The following is a 19500-nucleotide window of genomic DNA, read 5'->3' as shown; positions in this document are numbered from 1 at the left end:
TTCATACTGAAATGAAGAGATATCTTATCCACAGGAGGCCCGCAAGTTTGAGGGGCACCGATCACAAGGTCACGCGATGCGAATGTGGATTCGACAGACAACAGCCATCTAGAGGAAGATTGTGGTGATTGGACCAGTGAAGGCAATCATAAAACAGGTCTTTGAGGCCTAACTCTCTCTCTACTTTTTATTACAGCAACTAAAAAAAATGAATATGTATTGCTTTTGGGCTTACCTGGTCCATGTTCTCCTGCCTGGTCTCAATGACACAAACTATGGGAATGAGTTTGCATTTGTTTGGGCTTTTCTTCATTTGCACAAGACACATTAATCGTGTGATTGAAAAAGCCCCCCAGGTTTTTAGATTTTATATAACTGAGTAAACTTAGTACTGTTATCAGGCCTGTGCCCAGGGGTTTATCTTTGGGTGGGAGCGAAAAATTGTCTGACTTATCCAGAGTTATCTAGAATACTTTTTTAATACAATTCGCTGTCTACAATCTGGGACTTGCGCTAATAGATTGCGTGACTTTTTGGGTGTCAAACTAGCGCTCAGGCTTTTAGCGGCAAAATAATAGTAACAAAAAGCAACTTATTTAGCGCTTACGAATAAAGCCATTGTTTATTTTTTTCAGAAAGGATTTATTTTCATTGAAAGATTTTATTTTTTCGTCGTTTTCTGAAGTGACGGCCCAGTCATTTATGTGGTTATTTTGTTTCAAATTTGCCACCCAGAAAGGTCACCTGACCTTTCTTTCTTAGCGCAAGTACCGTATTAGCAGAAGGTCTACTTTCTGCTGTGTGCTTTTCATAGCCACGCCTCTCTATCGCCATAATAACCAACCCACACCGCCCTCACCCTATGTCTCTGAATTTTGTCTTGAGCTTTTAGGCCAGCTTCGCGGCTTATGTACTGAGACATGAAACAGAATTTAAAGAACAGAAGCTTATACAATATTATTGATATATATCTTGCATTTTTTTATTGCCTCAAATGACAAGTAGATAAGGCATGTTAACGCTCAAACAAGCATATTTACAAGCATGTACACGCTACGTAGCTTCAATCTCACGTAGTCTGCTCATCATCTTAAAAGCCGTCGAATCAATATGAGATTGAGTGTCGAATCAATATGAGATTGAGTGTCAGTCCCTTTTATCGTTCCCTTTGAAGTATATACCAGGAAGCGACAAAGAGTTTTATTTTCCCGCTCTAACTTTTGACAAATAAAATCGCCTGATAAACGGGCTAAATGAGACTATATATCTAATTCAATATCTTAAATGCTATCCGTATATTGGACGTATGTTATTGATATTGCTAAATTTTCGGATCCAGACAATTTACACCTGTTTACGTAAACAGGTCAAAGTTAGTACGTTACATTAGTATTAGCTACATGTCTTCATTCTTATAATAGTTATAATAGCTTTTTCAATGATAAACAATAACAAAGGAGTGGGTGATTGGCATTCTTTTAAAAGGTCAAAATATTTCTGAATCCTTGCCTGTAAGTAGACCGTGGCCAACAGAAAACAGGTGACCTATTATTCTCTGTCAACACCAATACTGTCATTATTTTTTACATACAAGTATATACATTTATACTCCAAGAGTGAAAGCTGCTCTTTAACCGTGTCCTCTATCATAAAAGTCGCAATACATCGTGTCTATATTTACAAACCTATTCTGATCATTCCAATACTTAAGTAACCATTCCTCTCAGAAAATCGCCATATCATCATTGTCCTCCTCCAAGTTCACTATCCCCCCACTCTCGACAGTAGCCTGTGACGACAAAGCACTACCGTTAAATGACGTCATCATCCAAGCCGATGACGTCACGTTCACCGCCGGCTTCACTTTAATTATCTTGATAGTGGACGATGATGTCCAGCCAGTCGAGTGCGTCACACCCGAAGATGGCACCATAGAGGATGACGTCATGCTGGGCTGGCTCTTTCCACAGGGTTCCCGCAGGAGGAGAGTCAGCGTAAGTCGGAACCTCTGCGTACGCAACGAGTAGATGATTGGATTAGCCATACTGCTGACGTGGATGAACCAATAAGCAAAGAAGTGCACCCAGGACCCATGAATCTTTGCGACACTGTGGAGGAGAACTGGGAAGAAGCCAAACCAGAAATAAGCCAGGATGGTGAGACCGACAGTCTTTGCGGTTGCCACGTCACGTCTGTGTTTGATGTCGCTACCCAGGCTGCTCTGCGGGCTAATAGCGATAGTACTCATGCGCACTTGACGCCAGATAAGGATTCCGAGGATGGAGATGACAAACAAAGGGACCACGTAACCTGAGTTGAAGTGTTTAAACTTTCAAAATTCTGAAGGTACAATTATTTTCCACTTTTCCTAAATGGCCAAAATCTCTTCAAAGGGCATGATTCCACAAGAGTAAAAATTTCTCCAATACACTGTTTTAAACTTTTATTATTTTTATTAATCCCTTTAACCATCATTTTAATTATTCCTTTGCCCTTTCTTGTACGTATTTTCGCCAGCCTTTTTTCCCTTTTCCCGCTACCCCATAAAACACCATCCCTTACACCCTAGGTGCGAATACCCAATCTTTACAAGTAACACCATTGGGAGCTTATTTCCACACACTAAAACACTAATACGATTGTGTGCCTATTTCTAAATACCAATGAGTACGAAGGGTCGCCCGAAGATCTTAAAGTACTCCATGCGGTACATCCATGCGGGTTGAGGACCAATGTCCACACTAACACAATTATGTGCCTATTTTTTGCTTACCAGTGAGTACGAAGGGTCGCCCGAAGATCTTAAAGTACTCCATGCGGTACATCCATGCGGGTTGAGGACCAATGTCCACATGGATACCCATGGCGAACTGTCCATAGGTGTAGGCGCATGCGCAGAACCAAATGACGAAAACAGAAAACAGTGCCTTGTTGCGAGTTTTCCACGAGTGGTACCTGGAAATGGTTATTCATTTATTCGTTTCACTTTACCCTAAATAGCCAGCAAAGTGTGTTTATTGGTTTGTTTTAAGATCTAAAATTGAACGTTTTCGGCCTTTTCAGTTTCGCACCTTCGTAAAAGCAAAGTCGCAGCGAAGTTTTAAAAAAAAATCATCAACCGAATCTTAAGTTATTAACATGTCTATTCCCACCTTCCCTTGGTTTTGAGCTTTTTTAACTTCTTCCCCTGTACAATGCTCACCCACCCCTTCTATATCCCAAACGGTTTTTTTTGGCGCTTTTTCCTTAGCCCTTGTACAATTTCTATCCCTCCCCCCTTCCATTCGTGTTTTCTTGACTTTAACCTCAATCCGAGTACAATGTCCTTTCCTCCTTCTACTCGGGTTTTAATTGGAGGTTTACCTCAGAACATGCACAACGTCTCTGCTCTCCCTTCCCCTTTTACTCGGGTTTACTTGGCGCTTGTGTATTACCTCGAAAAATGTCCCCCCCCCCCCCTTTCCACTCGGGTTTTTCATTGACGCTTACCTTAACCCGTGTACAATGGCTCCGTAGCGGTCCAACATCAAAACCACGAGGGACACTACTGTCAAGTTCATAAACAACACGTAAAACGAGATGGTGAACCATGACACAGCAGGGCCACCTGGAAAACAAGCAAGATTATGCACTAGTCAATTGAAACCCCCACCCCCATGGTCCCGGGGAAGGGTGGGGGTTAGACTTTGACCCTGTACAAAACCGAGAAAAGCCCCCACTCCCTCGGGACAAAACGACAGTTAAATGCCCCTACCCCTTGGATGCAAACTACTGGCAACTACCCGACAACAAGTCATCTGAAATAAGCTTTTTTATCTTTTAAAGCCAGTACACTTCAGCGAGTACATTTGAACCAATTACTATGAAGATAACAGTTACAAAAAAAGATGGAAAAATAAATTATCTTAATCTGGCATTTTTTTTTAATATTCGTTTTTGCACATGTCGCCGTGCAGCATGCCACATGCATATTTGTGACCCTATTCACTTGTCCCAAACCCTCACGGTGGGGATAAGTCTTAGAGTGAAAAACTGTCAATTCCCCCACCTCCTCGGGACAGATTCTCGTCCAAATTGCTCTAAGCCCCCGCCCTAACCCTACACTTCCCCGGGACCATTCGTTTTTGTACATGTCGCCGTGCAGCATGCCACATGCTAATACATGGTATTGCTTGCTACAAAAGAAAAAGGGTCTCAAGCAAGAAACTAACATGATATTTGTGACACTATTCACTTGTCCCAAACCCCCACGGTGGGGATATATCTTAGAGTAAAAAACTGTCAATTCTCCCACCCCATCGGGACAGATTCTCTCGTTCAGAAGTGCTCTAAGCCCCCACTAACCCCACACTTCCCCGGGACCATGGGGGTGGGGGTTTCAAATGACTAGTGCATTAAGACAGCTGTACTCTCTTTACTTATAACAGGATATCTTTAAGTCCAAAATTAGGATTATGATTATAGAATCAAAATATAATTTACTTTCAAAGTATGTAAAGGTTTTTGGGTTCAACCTTGGCGGCCTCTGCGTTCTGGATTGATATCAGGCTACGTCTAGCTATACAGACGAACCTAAAACAAATTTCCATAGTGGATGTCATAAGGGACCTACCGATATACGGGACTTTACACTGGTACCACATGATAAAGAGTGGCATGTTCACGCATGCATTGACGACATCGATAAGGGCCAGGTTCGCGACAAGGATATTGGGGACGGTCCGTAAAGTCTGTAAAGTGGAAAGTGGGTCGGGTTAGGTATAGTAAATGGAAAACTCTTGCTAGGACACTCGTTTTATACGAAATACAAATACTCAAATGTTCGTTATGATGTGACCGTTTTAGAATATAACAGAACAATAAGAACAATAGAACGTTTTCACGATGTTGCGCGCGCATCCAAAATGATAGACTGGCGGGTCACAGCTGATCTAGAATGGCGTACGAAGTGGACTTAACTACAGATGAAGCTATAGAAATGCTGTAATAGTGCGGAATTTCGGAGTCAAACCCCCCTTCGATCTATTGTCACAGGGATCTGATCTAATATCCATGCTTTTGCCATAGAAAAGAACCTTATGAATCAAACGTCTATTTTCATTTTAGTCCGATACGAAATTGTAGACCTCATTTGAAAAGTTCTATTTCGCGGCGCTAAAGCTTGTGCGTCAAATTTTATAATTTCTACGGCATTTTCTTTGCTCTTCTGGGCTTGTGGGCACCCATGAAAAGGAGTTGTGACGTGTACCTTGAAACGCAAAAGCAGAGCACAGACGGCACCATTGCCAATGATTGACACTGCCATGACAACCACAATCATGCTGATTTGAATGATTGAGTGGCTGTTGCTGCATGTGTTGATATGATTGGCTGCTTGAGTTGTTTGAGTGATAGGTGGTGGTGACGTCACGTTTGAATTGTTAGACATGGCTTTATCTGAAAAGTATATGGAAAAAAGGTCAGGAAAAAATTAGTCTAGTACCAAACGCTCTTTCCTGCCCGGAGAGAACCGTGAGACGCCTTGGGGGCTGGCTTCCTATAACATCACAACTCTCACCATCCACAGGAAACCCAAACACGGAAACCCATTAGGTAACCCAAGAACGCCTGATACTACTAGGCTGCCCAAGACAGCTTTTTATTTTGACTAAACACTTGGATAGGAACTTGTAATGTGACAGACTGACACTAAGGACGGCTGCGCAGGAACCTGAAGAGAACTTTGGTAGCGCCTGCAACGCTCAATATAGTACATGAAAATGGTACAGAATTTATAAATGTGGACTTTAAAAGCACACTAGCATACACACATTGGCACCAGTCGGGCCAAGACGGGACGCTAGCACAGTCTATTACCCGTGCAGTTCGGCAACCATGGACAGCTGTTTCGTCCTTATTAGGACTCGTCAGCATGGCATAGCCGGTTTGCCTCAGTTAAACTTCATCTTCATCGGCCGATGAAGTTTAACTGAGGCAAACCGGCTATGATTATCACAAAAATGGAGGAAACATTCACTTAATGGTAATTCACGGGCCCAAACTTTTTCAGGTAGATGAAGGCTAACATATTTCATATTACCGTTACAAGGGCAACGCCCTCACCACCATACTTCCAGTGTTATAGAGATGCAATTACTACGATAAAAATAAATATAAAACACACTAAATATGCTAGTTAATGATTTTACTCTTGTATATGGATTAACATCTATGCCATGAACAGTTTTTGATGGGATGCTACGCCCAAGTTTGGGTACTTACAGTTTTACAGGCATGTTTCATTAAGCAAACGATTTTTCATATGGCGAGGTTAAAAAACATTTTAACGGAGCTTTGTCACCGTGGATCTGTTTATTAACAATAGTTTATGACACATAACGAGTTTCGCCTTAATTCACCCACGCAAACCGTCGATTTCACGTGACCCAGAAAATTCAATTCTTTTTATCGAGCTCTGCACTCGACAAAGTCTAGCGAAAATGGCGACTTGGACCAGGCGCGCGCCTTTTATACCGCAGGTCCTTGTTTAAAAAAGCGCGCGCTGCATTCTGGTAGTTGAGGTAGGTTTCTATGGTTATGCGCACGCAAACTTATAGCTGGAATGGCCAGAATGGCCTATTTTAGAAGAAGACCGGGTTGAGGAGATGGTGTGGCAATCACCCAGGCCCTATAAAAGTGTTACGGCCTTGCTTTGTTCTGATGGTCTTCTGGTTTTACTAATGAAATATCGTTTTTATTGAAAATAATGACAGTTTTTGAAGTGATTAGCGGGCCGCTTGTTTTGGAAATGAGTAAGGCAACATCCGCGAATTAAAACATTCTTCTCGTTTTTCAACAAGGTTACGTAAGTCATGTAACGTTTCAAATATTCTCATTTCTGGGAATTACTATAATTAAAATAATGTTGTAAATTGCAACTAAAAATCGGCCAAGTTGTAAGTGTTACTAAAAATCTGCCAAGTTGTGATCTTAATTAAAAATCAGCCTCGCGTATAACAAAACGATGGGTTTTTTTTGTTTTGAGTAGAATTTCAACCGTTTTCCTCTGATAGAACTGAAAAAAGGATGCAAGACGATAAACTCTATTTGTGTTTACGTATAAGTTCTTTTGTACCAGTTGGAATTTGAAGAAATAGAAATAGTATTTTCGAAATGAACCCCAAAATTCTTTTTAATGTTGGGAAAACAAAAATAGAAATCTCCAACACCAACTATCAACATGGTTGATAATGTCGTTTTTAAGTCGTGGATAGCAAAGCTATTCAGGACTTTTTGCGGTAGCGGGGTTGTGTCACTCGCTAATCGCTAATCAGTCTACGGAACAGATGCTCATTTGCATAAGCCACTGTCCGGCGTCCTCGATTCCATGCGACGCCATTTTAAGTCATCGTTTCACACGGATAAGATAACTTATCAAGCTTTTTACCTAGCTCAATGATAATAAACCCAAGCCTGTACTTGAGCACAAACTTTGAAACATTTCAAAATTTAACGTGAGCAAATTTCTAGCAGAATTCTTTTAATTTTTTTTCAGGAAACGCACTAAAAATATTGATATGGTGGAAAAAGCTTCTGAGGAGAAATGCGACCGAATAGTGCATTTGGGGGTTTGAGTTAGAAAGCTGTTTTACTCAAAGTTTCTAAGTTGATCGCCAAACTTCGTAAATCATTCACATTAACATGACCATCTCTTAGAAATCTTGAAGATCGGACGTATTTGGTTCTTTCCTTCCCTAAAATTTATCGCATTATTGTTCACAACAATTTCAATGACGCATTACGCCTTTCTGGTCGTTTAAAGCTTCTATTTAAAATTATAAAAATATTTGTCATTGATGACCTTTAAGTTGGCTCAGGGGGGTTTACCTTTGATCTAGCATACGGTTGATGTAACAAAGGCTGTCTGATTTGCAACCATAGCTAAAAATGGGTCTTCTAACTTTTTTTTTCACTAACCTTTTTGGAGCACTGCAACATGCACTGCGTGGTTTAAATTAGTTTTTAAACAAGAGGACTCTTGATTTTAACCGCTTTAACCTGACAAATTAGGGACTATGGGTCACATGACAGTTTGATGACTCTTGTCATAGAGAACCTATTTTGTAAGTATTTTTTTTTTTTGGTTAATATTAATCATTGGTCATATGTTTACATTTTGATTCGATTGAATCGCTTTGCCTTAAAGCTGGTAAAACAACTTTCATAAATAAAACAGCCTACACTATCGTATAATAAATGGCATTTTTCTTCTTCAGGTGGAGTACCAAAAGTAATGTTTCTAGCTTCAAAGAGGCTTAAGAGGTATCTTTCGCTGATTTTCTATCCTCTCTCTCGGTGCCTTACCCCAATGATAATGCGAAGAGGAAATTTACAATAAAAATCATGCTCGACTCATTAGCATAAAATCCCTAGGACGTGAATAAAATAATATTTTGAGCGTTTTATTCGTTTTCATTTTCTAAATTGTACCTCATCCTAAAGAGTAATGTTCACGCATAATAACAAAATTTTATTTAGTCCAAATAAACAAAATTTTGGGGAAAAAGAAAAGTTTATTTTTAACGCAGTTGCCATGCTGGAATGCACGGTCACTTGTTCATTTAATTCTTTTGCTATTTACGACAATAAAGTATAAGGGTCAACTTATCTCATGTTAGCAAATCAACTTCCTAAGAAGTCTTAAAAGAATCAGATTTTGGCGATATTTTGAATAGAATGAATCACATGAGAAAAGTTCTACTCACTCAATTTCACATTTTTGGTACATCCAGTCATAAACAATTGCAGACCTCAGGTATCCCAGACAACCCTGCGCTCAGGGTCCAGTTTAATTTAATTCTCCAATAACAAGCTTTCGGTATGTTTGCCCATAGTTAATACAAAATTGCGTTCGAAAGAATAAAGGCGAATGTAATTTAAAATGCCATAATGAAGGTATTATAAAATGACGATTCCTTCAGGAAAATAAGCGGTAACCATCAATCTACCACCCTTAAACTTTAGATATTGTATCTTTTTATTCAAAATGTCTGAAAAGTTAAGAAATTATGCAAAGGCACGATTCATTTTATAAACACATACTTTTTAGGACATATATGTCAAGGAGTTAAATGCGTTCGCTTCAAGGCTTGACATTGTAGCGCTATTTGCGAAAATAAAATGAAACTTCTCTTAATTTTTTCAAAATGGTAAAAAGCGATAATCAATAGAATACAGAAAATTAGTTATAACAGTAAGGGAACTCTGACCATTAATAAAAAAAACTTTTTAAGGTTGGTGTTTGGGAGCCGCCTAGCTGGTTTTCAGTTATTCTGATGCTTTTTAAGTGCTTTCAATTTCATTTATTATTTATTATTTGGTAAATCTATTAAATGAGCTTATCACAAGTGTTTTTACGGGTATTGAGGGACACCCATAAAAATTCGTATCTGTCTGTGCTTGAGACTTGCATTCAGTCGCACTTATTTAAAATTATTTGAGTTTAGATTAATTATTTAAAATAAAGGGGAAGGGTAAGTACCTCCATCTGATACGACAGGTCTATTCGGCGCTGCTGAAGAAGTATCAAATCAACACGATTATTTTTTCGTTTCTAACACTTTTTTATAGGCGACATGACTTCCGATGTGTTTACTTATCCCATACTCGATCAGGATAATGGTTTTTAGAGCGCAAAAATAAAAAAAAATAATAGTTATAGTTTTTACTTACGGTACCATGAGATTTTCCAATTTAGATAGAGCTGTATCTTGCCAAGGTTTTGAGCCGTTAACCATTTAGCTATAATATCATTCGGTAATAATACACGTTTGGTACAGATATATTGATTTTACATATACACGAATTATTTGTTCTATGTTATTTTCTCTGCATGTGAATGTGATTGTGCTCATGGGGCTGTCACATCATGGTTTCAATGAATTCTTTTTTAATTAAATTCATAAAAAGGGTGTCCTAGTGAGACAATTGCACGGTTGAAGAGTCATCTTAGGCATTAGTGTTATCTAGCCTAAACTCGCGAGGCTTGATTTCAAGCTCGTTTCTGTGAGCCGGCGAGTCTGTTCAGGCCCTTCACACGTTTTTCTCTTGCGACGGGTCTCGCAAAAAAATAAATAAAAATAATTGCAAATCGCAATTGCGACCTGCAACAATTTTTTTGCGAGACAAGTTGCAGCCGAAAAGTCTACGTGTGACAGGGCTTTTAATAAGGCCGAGAAGTCCTTGCGACGCCTAGATTACCCGGTATTACCCGTGCGCCATGTCGATTCCCAATCTGGCTATTTCTAGTAACTGCGTGTGGGGATTTGCTCCTTTTATTTTGTCTTACTCCCCCGCGGGTTGCGTGTTGTTGGGGGGGACTGGGTGGTTTGAGTGAAACCCCCTTGGGGGCCGCGGCGGGCCCCTCCGATCTCCTCAACCCCATCTTAGGCTTGGGAGGCGCGCCGCGCCCCCCCCGAGACCCCCAGCCCTATGGTGAAATTTCTTACGCTACTCACCTCAAGCATATAATGTTTCACGTACATAAATAGTTAGGGCAGTTGTTCATTTAGGCCGGGCGCGGTTCGCGTACACGACTCTTTGGGGCAATTGCTCATGTAGGCCGGGCGCGGTTCGCGTACACGACTTTTTGGGGCAATTGCTAATGTAGGCCGGGGCCGTTCCGCGTACATAAGGTCGGGGTAGATGGATAAATCTACGCAAAACCTACGGAGCGCAGAATAACCGTTTTTCGGCCGTAAATTCGAAGCCGCTGGCGTGGCGTTTAAACCTGAGTTTTACTCACGTGATGCCCCCAATCCCCAGTTTGGTCGTGCCTGTTTTCATGACTTCGAACTTTTCTCGGAATTTCTCTGCTAAAGCAGCGATAATAGGGCGATGAATACCGTCGTGTGTTCTTTTTATCGAACGCTCGATCGCCGGCCAGAGGTCTACGATTTTATAGCGGTCTTTGTTTGCCACAGAAGCCTCCTGTTTCCGAAATACAGTTTCAGAGAGGCGGTCGAATTCTTTAAAACCCCATCTACGAAGGCGTCCTCTTCTTTCCCCTCGGTCTAATTCCGTGTTTGAGTCGAGCCGCCACCTTGGATAATTGAGCTTGGTACTTCGTGACATACGTTTTTAAAGACTTTGTGGCTCGCACCCTAATAAATGGAGCTGTTATGAAGTACCATTGCTATATTTTTCCAATGATGCAGTTCGAACCCCCAAGGACTTGCAATTAGACATCCGTCTGTCCTGTGGTATACCGAGCGTTCGAAGGATGAGGTGCGGAAAGGATAAATGCGGGTGGCTAAAGGTCGGCCACGCAAACACGTGCGGCCGGAGGTGCATGGACACCTACTGCAAGGTGCACCTCCAAAGGCTCCGTAAGGGCATCCCCCTCCCAGTGCCGTGCAGGATCTGCGGCATAGGGACTCGGTCGGAGACGCGGTTGTGCCACCCCTGCGGAGCGAATCGTGAAGGGCAGAGGATGCGTGGCGTCGAGAGGCGCGCTCGGAAATGGTTCGCACTCGTCCTGTCTGACATCGCAGCCCGCGGCACGGGCAATTGATACTGGGTTGCACAAGGCATACCCAAACGCTCGTCCTGTCCGACACCGCGGCCCGCGGTACGGGCGATTAGAGACTGGGTGGCACAAGGCATACCCAAACGCTCGTCCCGCCGGCTGTGGTACGGGCAATTAGAGACTGGGTGGCACAGGTCATACCCGAACACTCGTCCCGCCGGTTGTGATACGGGCAGTCGGAGACTGGGTGGCACAGGGTATACCCAAACATGGACGCTTATATAGAGGAGATTCTCGATAGCATGCCTGACTAAGAGGCGCCCGCCGTACTGGCAGGGCTGGTCCAGAACATCCTGGACGAGGACATCCCCGACGATGTCAAACACAAGCTGCTTAAGCCGCTCGTACCGGCGAAAGTGTGGACAGAGGAAGTCGACCCTTTGCTGCCGGGACGGCGGCAAGAGGGCCCGGAGAGCTTAGACCCCGAGGAGTACTATTCTCTCTTCGTCGGCGGCCCCCATCTTCGGTTCCCAAGCGTGGATGCCACTCTTCGGGGCCAAGACATAAGCGCCGGTGTTTACCAGGAGATACGAGATCTTGGTGGAACAGGTGTCATTGCTCTAAAGCCGGTTATGCGGGGGCCTGATATTAATGACGACGGCTCGGTGTGGTGGGTCTCGCACGAGCGAGAGTCTCTGCGGGCGAACGCAGTGCTTCCGCTGGTGCTCGAGATGGTAGACCCCGACCAGCGTTACGGACCCTTCACGGTCGTTGGTAAGGCCCCCGCAGAGCCATTGGCGCCAATCACGGAGGAGGAAGGGCGCTCGGAGCACAAGATTGGTGGGTCGTTAGTCAAAAGAGGGGACCAAATCGCAGTCGGCGCCCTGGAAGGCATCGATGCGGGTATTTGGAAGAAAGGACGAGAGTACCTCGTCTACGTGAGATACGAGCTTTGCCCTTTACCTGAGCAAAATGGAGAGCCTGGGCCAATGTTTGAGCGAGAGGGGAGTGACGCCTTCGCTAACTGTGTTGTGAGCTATGTTGCCGACTTCTTGAGGAATCGCGGCACCTCGCGCTCCCTTGGTCTGACCAAGACACGAGGCAAGATCCTCGAGCGATTTGACAAGAAGCTGGCCACTACGGGATGCACCAAAGAAGACCTCTTTGAGATGGAAAAGAAGCTCGAGATAAAGCTGGTAGCCGTGGACGCCCTGGGCAACGTTATGTGGGACTCGGGGAAGTACGAGAGGGGGTACACACAAATCCGCATCCCTTGCCACAATAACCACGCCTGGGCGGAGCTTCCGAACTGAACCACCTGCGATCGCGAGCGTCCACGGCCTAGACTTCGAGGCTGAGGGGGAGCTTCGTTCGTTATGTCAGGGGGTGGCAGCGCCTCGCGCTACCAGTGCCGCCGCAAAAACGCTCGAGGCAAAAGTGCGAGAGGTGCTCATTTGCTTTATAAACAGGGCGATCCCCAGAAGCACGAGGATCTGGCTGTTTGGGCGTGTTATAGTCACGCACGAAGGCAAACCTAACTGTACCGATCGGGACAGGACGGAGCGGCTATCGACAGGGCGTTTACAGACGAGACTGGATATGATACTCAAGGGCTCCCTGACGACCACTCAGCCTACCAAGAGTACACCGAAGCTACGCACTCGATGGGTGGTGCAATAGGGTATCGCTTCAAGAAGTGGACCCAAAGAGAGAACATCAGGCCAACGCTTCTTAAATACAGGGACGTCTGGCGAGCGGCGCAGGTTGAGTCCAAAGTGTGGAATAGCAAGGAAAACTTAGGAGCGCAGCCTCATGCGCACATCGACATGCGTGCGGCGTACCTAGGATGCGAGGACAGTCTCTCCGGCGGCGCCTCGGACGCCATTGATTTGGTACGGAAATACGGCTTCCCTACAAACGTGTATCGTATCGCGGATGTTGTGGGACGGCCATTGAGCGAGGTTCTTCAACTAACCGGGGCCATTCAGCTGACCGAGTGGGGGTTCTCTGAGGCCTGCCACCCCTACACTTCCGGGAGGGTAGGGCAGCACTTGGAACAAAACGGGGGCTGGATCACCACGCCAGAGCTCAAGGACCTGTTAGACTCGGGTGACCTCGTCATGGCCGCGGCGAGGGAGGTGTTGTATAGCGTCGGAAAAAAGGACTCCATTAAGTTCCCCCACTCCATCGCGTACCGCCCCGGCGGCGAAGACTCGCAGTACCCTGAGGGTCGAGATCTCGCTGTCCGTTTCGTAGGCAAGTGCGCGACCATTAGGAAGATAATGAATGTCGCAGTGGTGAGGTGGTGGTAACTAAAAATAGCCAGATTCGAAACCGACATGGCGCGCGGGTAATTCATACATCCGACGCGCGCACGAATATCCAATCAGAAAGCAGCAAATAGAAGCCAGCAAAGTGCAACCCAAATGTACCACAAAAGTCCCACAAATTGTACAACATGTAGGATGAGGTCAGTGAGTCCTGCCCGGGGTTATTTTAAATACAGACGTTTATAGGGGTTTTCCTGCGACTTGAAAAAAAACCCACAGTAACCTAACATGATGGAAACTTGTCTTGTTGTCCAAGCTTGGTGAAAATCTAGTGAGAATGAAGCATAGAAATAGATAACTACGAGTTTGATTGTTGAATGGAAACGGCACGAATCCAGCTTAAAATACGAAAAATTAAAAATGATAAGATAAAGCGGTGCTCTCTACGGTAGGTACTAAGTGTTTATGTGTTTTCAAACATATTTTTGTCAACTTGCAGTGATTTAAGTGCAGCGGGGAAAATCAGAAGAGAAAGCCGAATTCGCTGTTTACGACCGACTTCTAACTACAAGCTATATCGGCAAACGTCAAGATTTACAGCAAAAATACAAACGACAGTCTCATTCCTATATGTAATTGAAGTAGCCTAGGTATAATATCAAACACAAGTTTAATGGTAGGACTTACACTGCTCTTGTAAGTGGTTTGTTTGCTTTTTGTTTTACGTTTCTTCGTAGTACATTTTACGTGTTTTTCTACAATTGAGTCCCAACTCTACACTAAAAGCGGCCGGGCAAAGAAAACAGGGCTAGCACTTTCTACGCTGACCGGAAAATGCTTATTTGCTTGTCCAGATTCGCAGAAAAATATCTCAAACCAATCTTTTTCGGCGTCGATTGCCAACTTTTTGTGGGACATTTGTGGGACCACCTGGCTGTTATTGCACCATCTCTTTTCTGATTGGCTATTCGTGCGCGCGTGATTGACATGTCGGATCTATGAATACCAAAGTGTCCTTTCTCTTATCTTCTGTCTCTTGGATATTCTTGATAGTCTTATGTCTCACATCGAGCGGTGCTACATTGTAGTTTTATTGCAAGCTCAAGAAGTTAATGGAACTAATGCATCTATGTAATCCACATAATAGCAAACGTGTTTTTTTCTATTTATTACAGTTAAATAAAAAAAGCAGGGGAGAGCCTTGTTTTGTCACTCTTTATCATATATTATTGAATTTTGAATCGAAACTGTCCCTTTAAATAACTTCCTACTGCCTAATCCAGTATTTCATGTCAATAAAATGATACCAACATAGATTTTTAAAATCATTTTCGAAGGGACAGGAACTGTCAAAATTGATTTTTTTCTGTCAAATTGCTTGAAATCCTAGCTTCCCTTGAAACCTGTTATTGTTATTTGCGGTGCTCAAGAGACCATGATGTAAGAGAACGAACCCCCCGTATCAGGGTATGTTCCAATGATGACGTCCGTGAAAACTATTTTTAGTACAAGCAGTTATTTTTAGATACGCCTCTGATTGGCTATAGCACTCACGTATCTTCTCGTATCACCCGCGCAACACGCGCGCTCTGCTCTCAGGCTATTTTTAGATTGCGCGAGCTTGTCAATCATAGCTTCCATATATGGTTCGTCGCACCTGTGAATGGCATTCAGGATTTTTTTCACCTATCCTTCCCTCTTCTTTTGCCGGTTCTTTGCTTGTTGCTGAGATTTTAATTTAATGGGGTTAGATTGTCACTGAGAAATAATTAAGGAGAATATATTAAAGAGACGTCTCTGTGCAGAAGGTGAGTTGTTAGTATCTTTTTTATGCAGCCAGAAGGGTTTTATAGCAACATACTTTATTTTATAATTTAACTTTAAATTATAATTTTTCTCGTTCACTTTGGTCGTTGCCTGTTGCAAGATTGAAACATTTACGATGACACTGAATTCTATTCCTGTTTTGTTATCATGAAGCTTTTTATGTTAATCATACATTTTTAGTCTCGATTTCGAAAAGTAAACAGCAGATTTCCTTATCAGGAAAAACATTGGCTGACGGATTTGATCGCGAGCAGGCAGCGGCGATACCCGCATTCCGATAGCTATATTATGTAGGATTTTTTCTTTTTCTTTTTTCTTTTCCTTTTATTGCTCTTCTTATCTAGTACACTGAAATGGCGCTTTGCCATTTGAAAGGAATTGTTAAAGCGTGATTGTTCTTTTTTGCCGCTCTAACTGAAATGAGAACAAACATTTTATGCCTTTTGTTATGCGGGCGGAGAAACATTGCATTGTCCAGTTGATATCCTTTGAAATATTATAATTTTACTTTTAGAATCTACTGCCGTTCGGAACAAGATAAGGGAGGGGATAAACAAAAGAATAAGGAGAAAGGAAGAAGAAGTAAACGCCCAACAACATTGAAGTTGAAGTTGTTCGTCGAAAAATCAGTACAAAAGAATAACTGTGAACTACAACCTTTAGAAAATGGCGGCCTCTTCCTCTCGATAAGCTCTACTATCACAAAAGAAGTCAACAAATATCTAGGACCATATCACCCTCTGCTTGTTTTCTCCAACGGTACATTTTCGATGTAGTCTTGACAATTTGATCTTTCTGCAAGCGTCGGCGTGAAGAGTGATATGGTTATTCACAGGAAGACATCATGGGCCACGGGGATTCGTTCTCTTATATCATGGTCTCTTGATGAGCCTTATGATGCTTCCGGGTTGCTTTTCCTCTTCCCTTCCCCACCCCCCCTCCCCCCACCCCCCTTCCTGTCCCTTACCGCTGACAATTTCGCGCCCGCACTACGGCGGGTAAACTGAAAATGTATTTCACGGAGGAAACATAACTTACTGCGAAAAAATATTTATGTAATGACTCCAAATTCAGCTACCAACCTTGAAATGTCCGTAGATATATCCTTAAACCCCATAGAAGTACTTTGATGGAAATGCCATCCGTTAAAAAGGATAAATACGCCGATGGCACGCGTTCCATTGTCGCTATGCTGGATCTATCAAGTGAGTCGCAAACATGCACAAATCCCAACGAAATTTCTTACGTTTTTTTTTTAACATTTTCATCTAACTGTAATGTCCTTTTATTTGTATGATAATTTCAAAAAAGTATTTGGAGATGCTTTTGTCTTGTTATTACTCCGGTTTTGACTTTTGTAAACTCAGGTAAACTTGTTGGTCAAATTGACATTTTTAATTTGTAAATTCTTGTCCACTACAACGGATTAATCCCACAAATGTTAGCTCTCACTATTAAGACATCATGTTTGTTTGACAATGAAATATTTCTTTGTGATTTCTAAAATGAAAGTTTTGATAACTTATCGTTCAATTGTTCTTTAGGTACAATACAATAAGAACATAACCCTAAAGCCTTACAAAATAATCAAGCAAATATACTTTGGTGTCGCCTCAAAATCACTTTAACTATCTATTAAAAAGTCATTGTCGTTTCATCAAGGGTTGTATATTCTTAATCATCATGATATTTATACTATTATAGTTATTTTAGTTAGTTTTAGTTATTATTTATTTATTTGATTTCATTTTATAGATCGTGGCCTGCGTAAGATTGAGCCTTTGCCTGAGGGGCTTTCGCCGCAAACCCTCTTATACAATAACAATGAGATCTCAAAACTTGAAAATCTTCAGTTCTTTGCTCATCTCCAGCAGGTATGCTTAAATTACATATAACATACCCCACAATTGCTCTTTGTCTGACAGTAGTATATAGACAAAGGCACGGCGATGATGGTGGTGGTAGTGTAGACGAAGGTGATGATGGTGATAGTAGTAGTGTAGATAAGGGCACGGTGATGATGGTGGTGGTAGTGTAGACAAAGGGGATGATGGTGGTGGTAGTGTAGACAAAGGCACGGTGATGATGGTGGTGTTAGTGTAGACGAAGGTGATGATGGTGACAGTAGTGTAGACAAAGGCACGGTGATGATGGTGGTGTTAGTGTAGACGGAGGTGATGATGGTGACAGTAGTAGTGTAGACAAAGGCACGGTGATAATGGTGGTGGTAGTGTAGACAAGGGTGATGATGGTGGTAGTAGTGTAGACAAAGGCACAGTGATGATGGTGGTAGTAGTGTAGACGATGGTGATGATGGTGACAGTAGTAGTGTAGACAAAGGCACGGTGATGATGGTGACAGTAGTAGTGTAGACAAGGGTGATGATGGTGGTGGTAGTGTAGACAAGGGTGATGATGGTGGTGGTAGTGTAGACAAGGGTGATGATGGTGGTGGTAGTGTAGACAAGGGTGATGATGGCGACAGTGGCAGTGTAGCCAAGGGTGATGATGGTGGTGGTAGTGTAGACAAGGGTGATGATGGTGGTGGTAGTGTAGACAAGGGTGATGATGGTGGTGGTAGTGTAGACAAGGGTGATGATGGTGGTGGTAGTGTAGACAAGGGTGATGATGGTGGTGGTAGTGTAGACAAGGGTGATGATGGCGACAGTGGCAGTGTAGCCAAGGGTGATGATGGTGGTGGTAGTGTAGACAAGGGTGATGATGGTGGTGGTAGTGTAGACAAGGGTGATGATGGTGGTGGTAGTGTAGACAAGGGTGATGATGGTGGTGGTAGTGTAGACAAGGGTGATGATGGCGACAGTGGCAGTGTAGCCAAGGGTGATGATGGTGGTGGTAGTGTAGACAAGGGTGATGATGGTGGTGGTAGTGTAGACAAGGGTGATGATGGCGACAGTGGCAGTGTAGCCAAGGGTGATGATGGTGGTGGTAGTGTAGACAAGGGTGATGATGGCGACAGTAGTAGTGTTGACAAGGGTGATGATGTTGAGAGTAGTAGTGTAGACAAAGGGTGATGATGGTGGTTGAAGTGTAGCCAAGGGTGATGATGGTGAAAGTAGTAAGTGTAGAAAAGGGTGATGATGGTGGTGGTACTGGGTCAAGGGTGTTGGTGTTGGTGAAGTAGTTGTTTAGTTGTTGGGTAGTGTAAATAATAGTGTTGGTGTTGATGGTTGTGTAGACAAGGGTGATGATGATAGTGTTTCTGTAGAGAAGGTTGATGATGGTGGTGGTACTGGGTCAAGGGTGTCGTTGTTGGTGGTAGTGTAAATAATAGTGTTGATGTTGTTGTTAATGTAGACAAGGGTGATGGTGATAGTGGTAGTGTATACAAGAGTGCTGATGGCAATGGTAATGTAGACAAGGATGATGACGATGACGATGGTAATGTAGACAAGGATGATGATGATGACGATAGTAGTGTAGACAAGGAAGATGATGTTGATTGATGCTCAATGGTGGTGATTGTTTAGACAGAAGTAATAATTGTAGTATTTGTGACAATGTCTTTTCATCTGATTATCGCTCAACAGCTTTCTCTAGCAAATAATCGTCTTGTGGAGATGCGTGGAATATCGCAAGCTCAGGGCCTTAAGGTTTTAGACCTCAGCAATAACAGCATAATGAACATAGAAGGTAAATTATGTGGTAAATTCTGTGTAAGTATCCCTAGCAACAGTATCATTTATTCTAGCTATAAACAGGTATAGGACTGATCTTTGACCCTGAGGTGTAGACTACTAAATGTATTTGTTTTATCATGGGAGTAGCTTAACAGCCCCATGAAGCCATGCCATTGCTATTGTTTTCATTCAGCATAGGAAGACAAATTACAGTAGGTGCCTAATTTTCAAGCTGCCTTCTAAAACAAATTTAAATATTT

The 19500-nt window shown here is 42.8% G+C and overlaps 2 protein-coding genes across 2 annotated transcripts in view; one reads left to right on the top strand and one right to left on the bottom strand.

The window, feature by feature from the left end:
- Window positions 1-960: 960 nt before the first annotated feature.
- Window positions 961-19500, bottom strand: part of LOC5510274 (neuromedin-U receptor 2-like) — a 20252-nt gene continuing 1712 nt past the window's right edge. The window contains exons 2-6 of the mRNA XM_048721304.1: window positions 5249-5436; window positions 4613-4730; window positions 3490-3607; window positions 2774-2955; window positions 961-2310 (exon numbers count right to left, since the gene is read on the bottom strand). Of these exons, the coding sequence (XP_048577261.1) occupies window positions 1724-2310; window positions 2774-2955; window positions 3490-3607; window positions 4613-4730; window positions 5249-5428 (1185 nt within the window). The 5' untranslated portion in view covers window positions 5429-5436 and the 3' untranslated portion in view covers window positions 961-1723. The remainder of the gene's footprint in view (window positions 2311-2773; window positions 2956-3489; window positions 3608-4612; window positions 4731-5248; window positions 5437-19500) is intronic.
- LOC116601131 overlaps window positions 16543-19500 on the top strand; it is a 15983-nt gene continuing 13025 nt past the window's right edge. Inside the window, exons 1-3 of the mRNA XM_048721295.1 lie at window positions 16543-16808; window positions 17359-17477; window positions 19151-19253. Coding sequence (XP_048577252.1) covers window positions 16733-16808; window positions 17359-17477; window positions 19151-19253 — 298 coding nt within the window. The 5' untranslated portion in view covers window positions 16543-16732. The remainder of the gene's footprint in view (window positions 16809-17358; window positions 17478-19150; window positions 19254-19500) is intronic.

The sequence above is a fragment of the Nematostella vectensis genome, chromosome 14, assembly GCF_932526225.1.
Source record: "Nematostella vectensis chromosome 14, jaNemVect1.1, whole genome shotgun sequence".
Classification (NCBI taxonomy): Eukaryota; Metazoa; Cnidaria; class Anthozoa; order Actiniaria; family Edwardsiidae; genus Nematostella; species Nematostella vectensis.
Note: the sequence above shows the minus strand (reverse complement) of the source record. Positions and strands in the feature narration are given on the sequence as shown.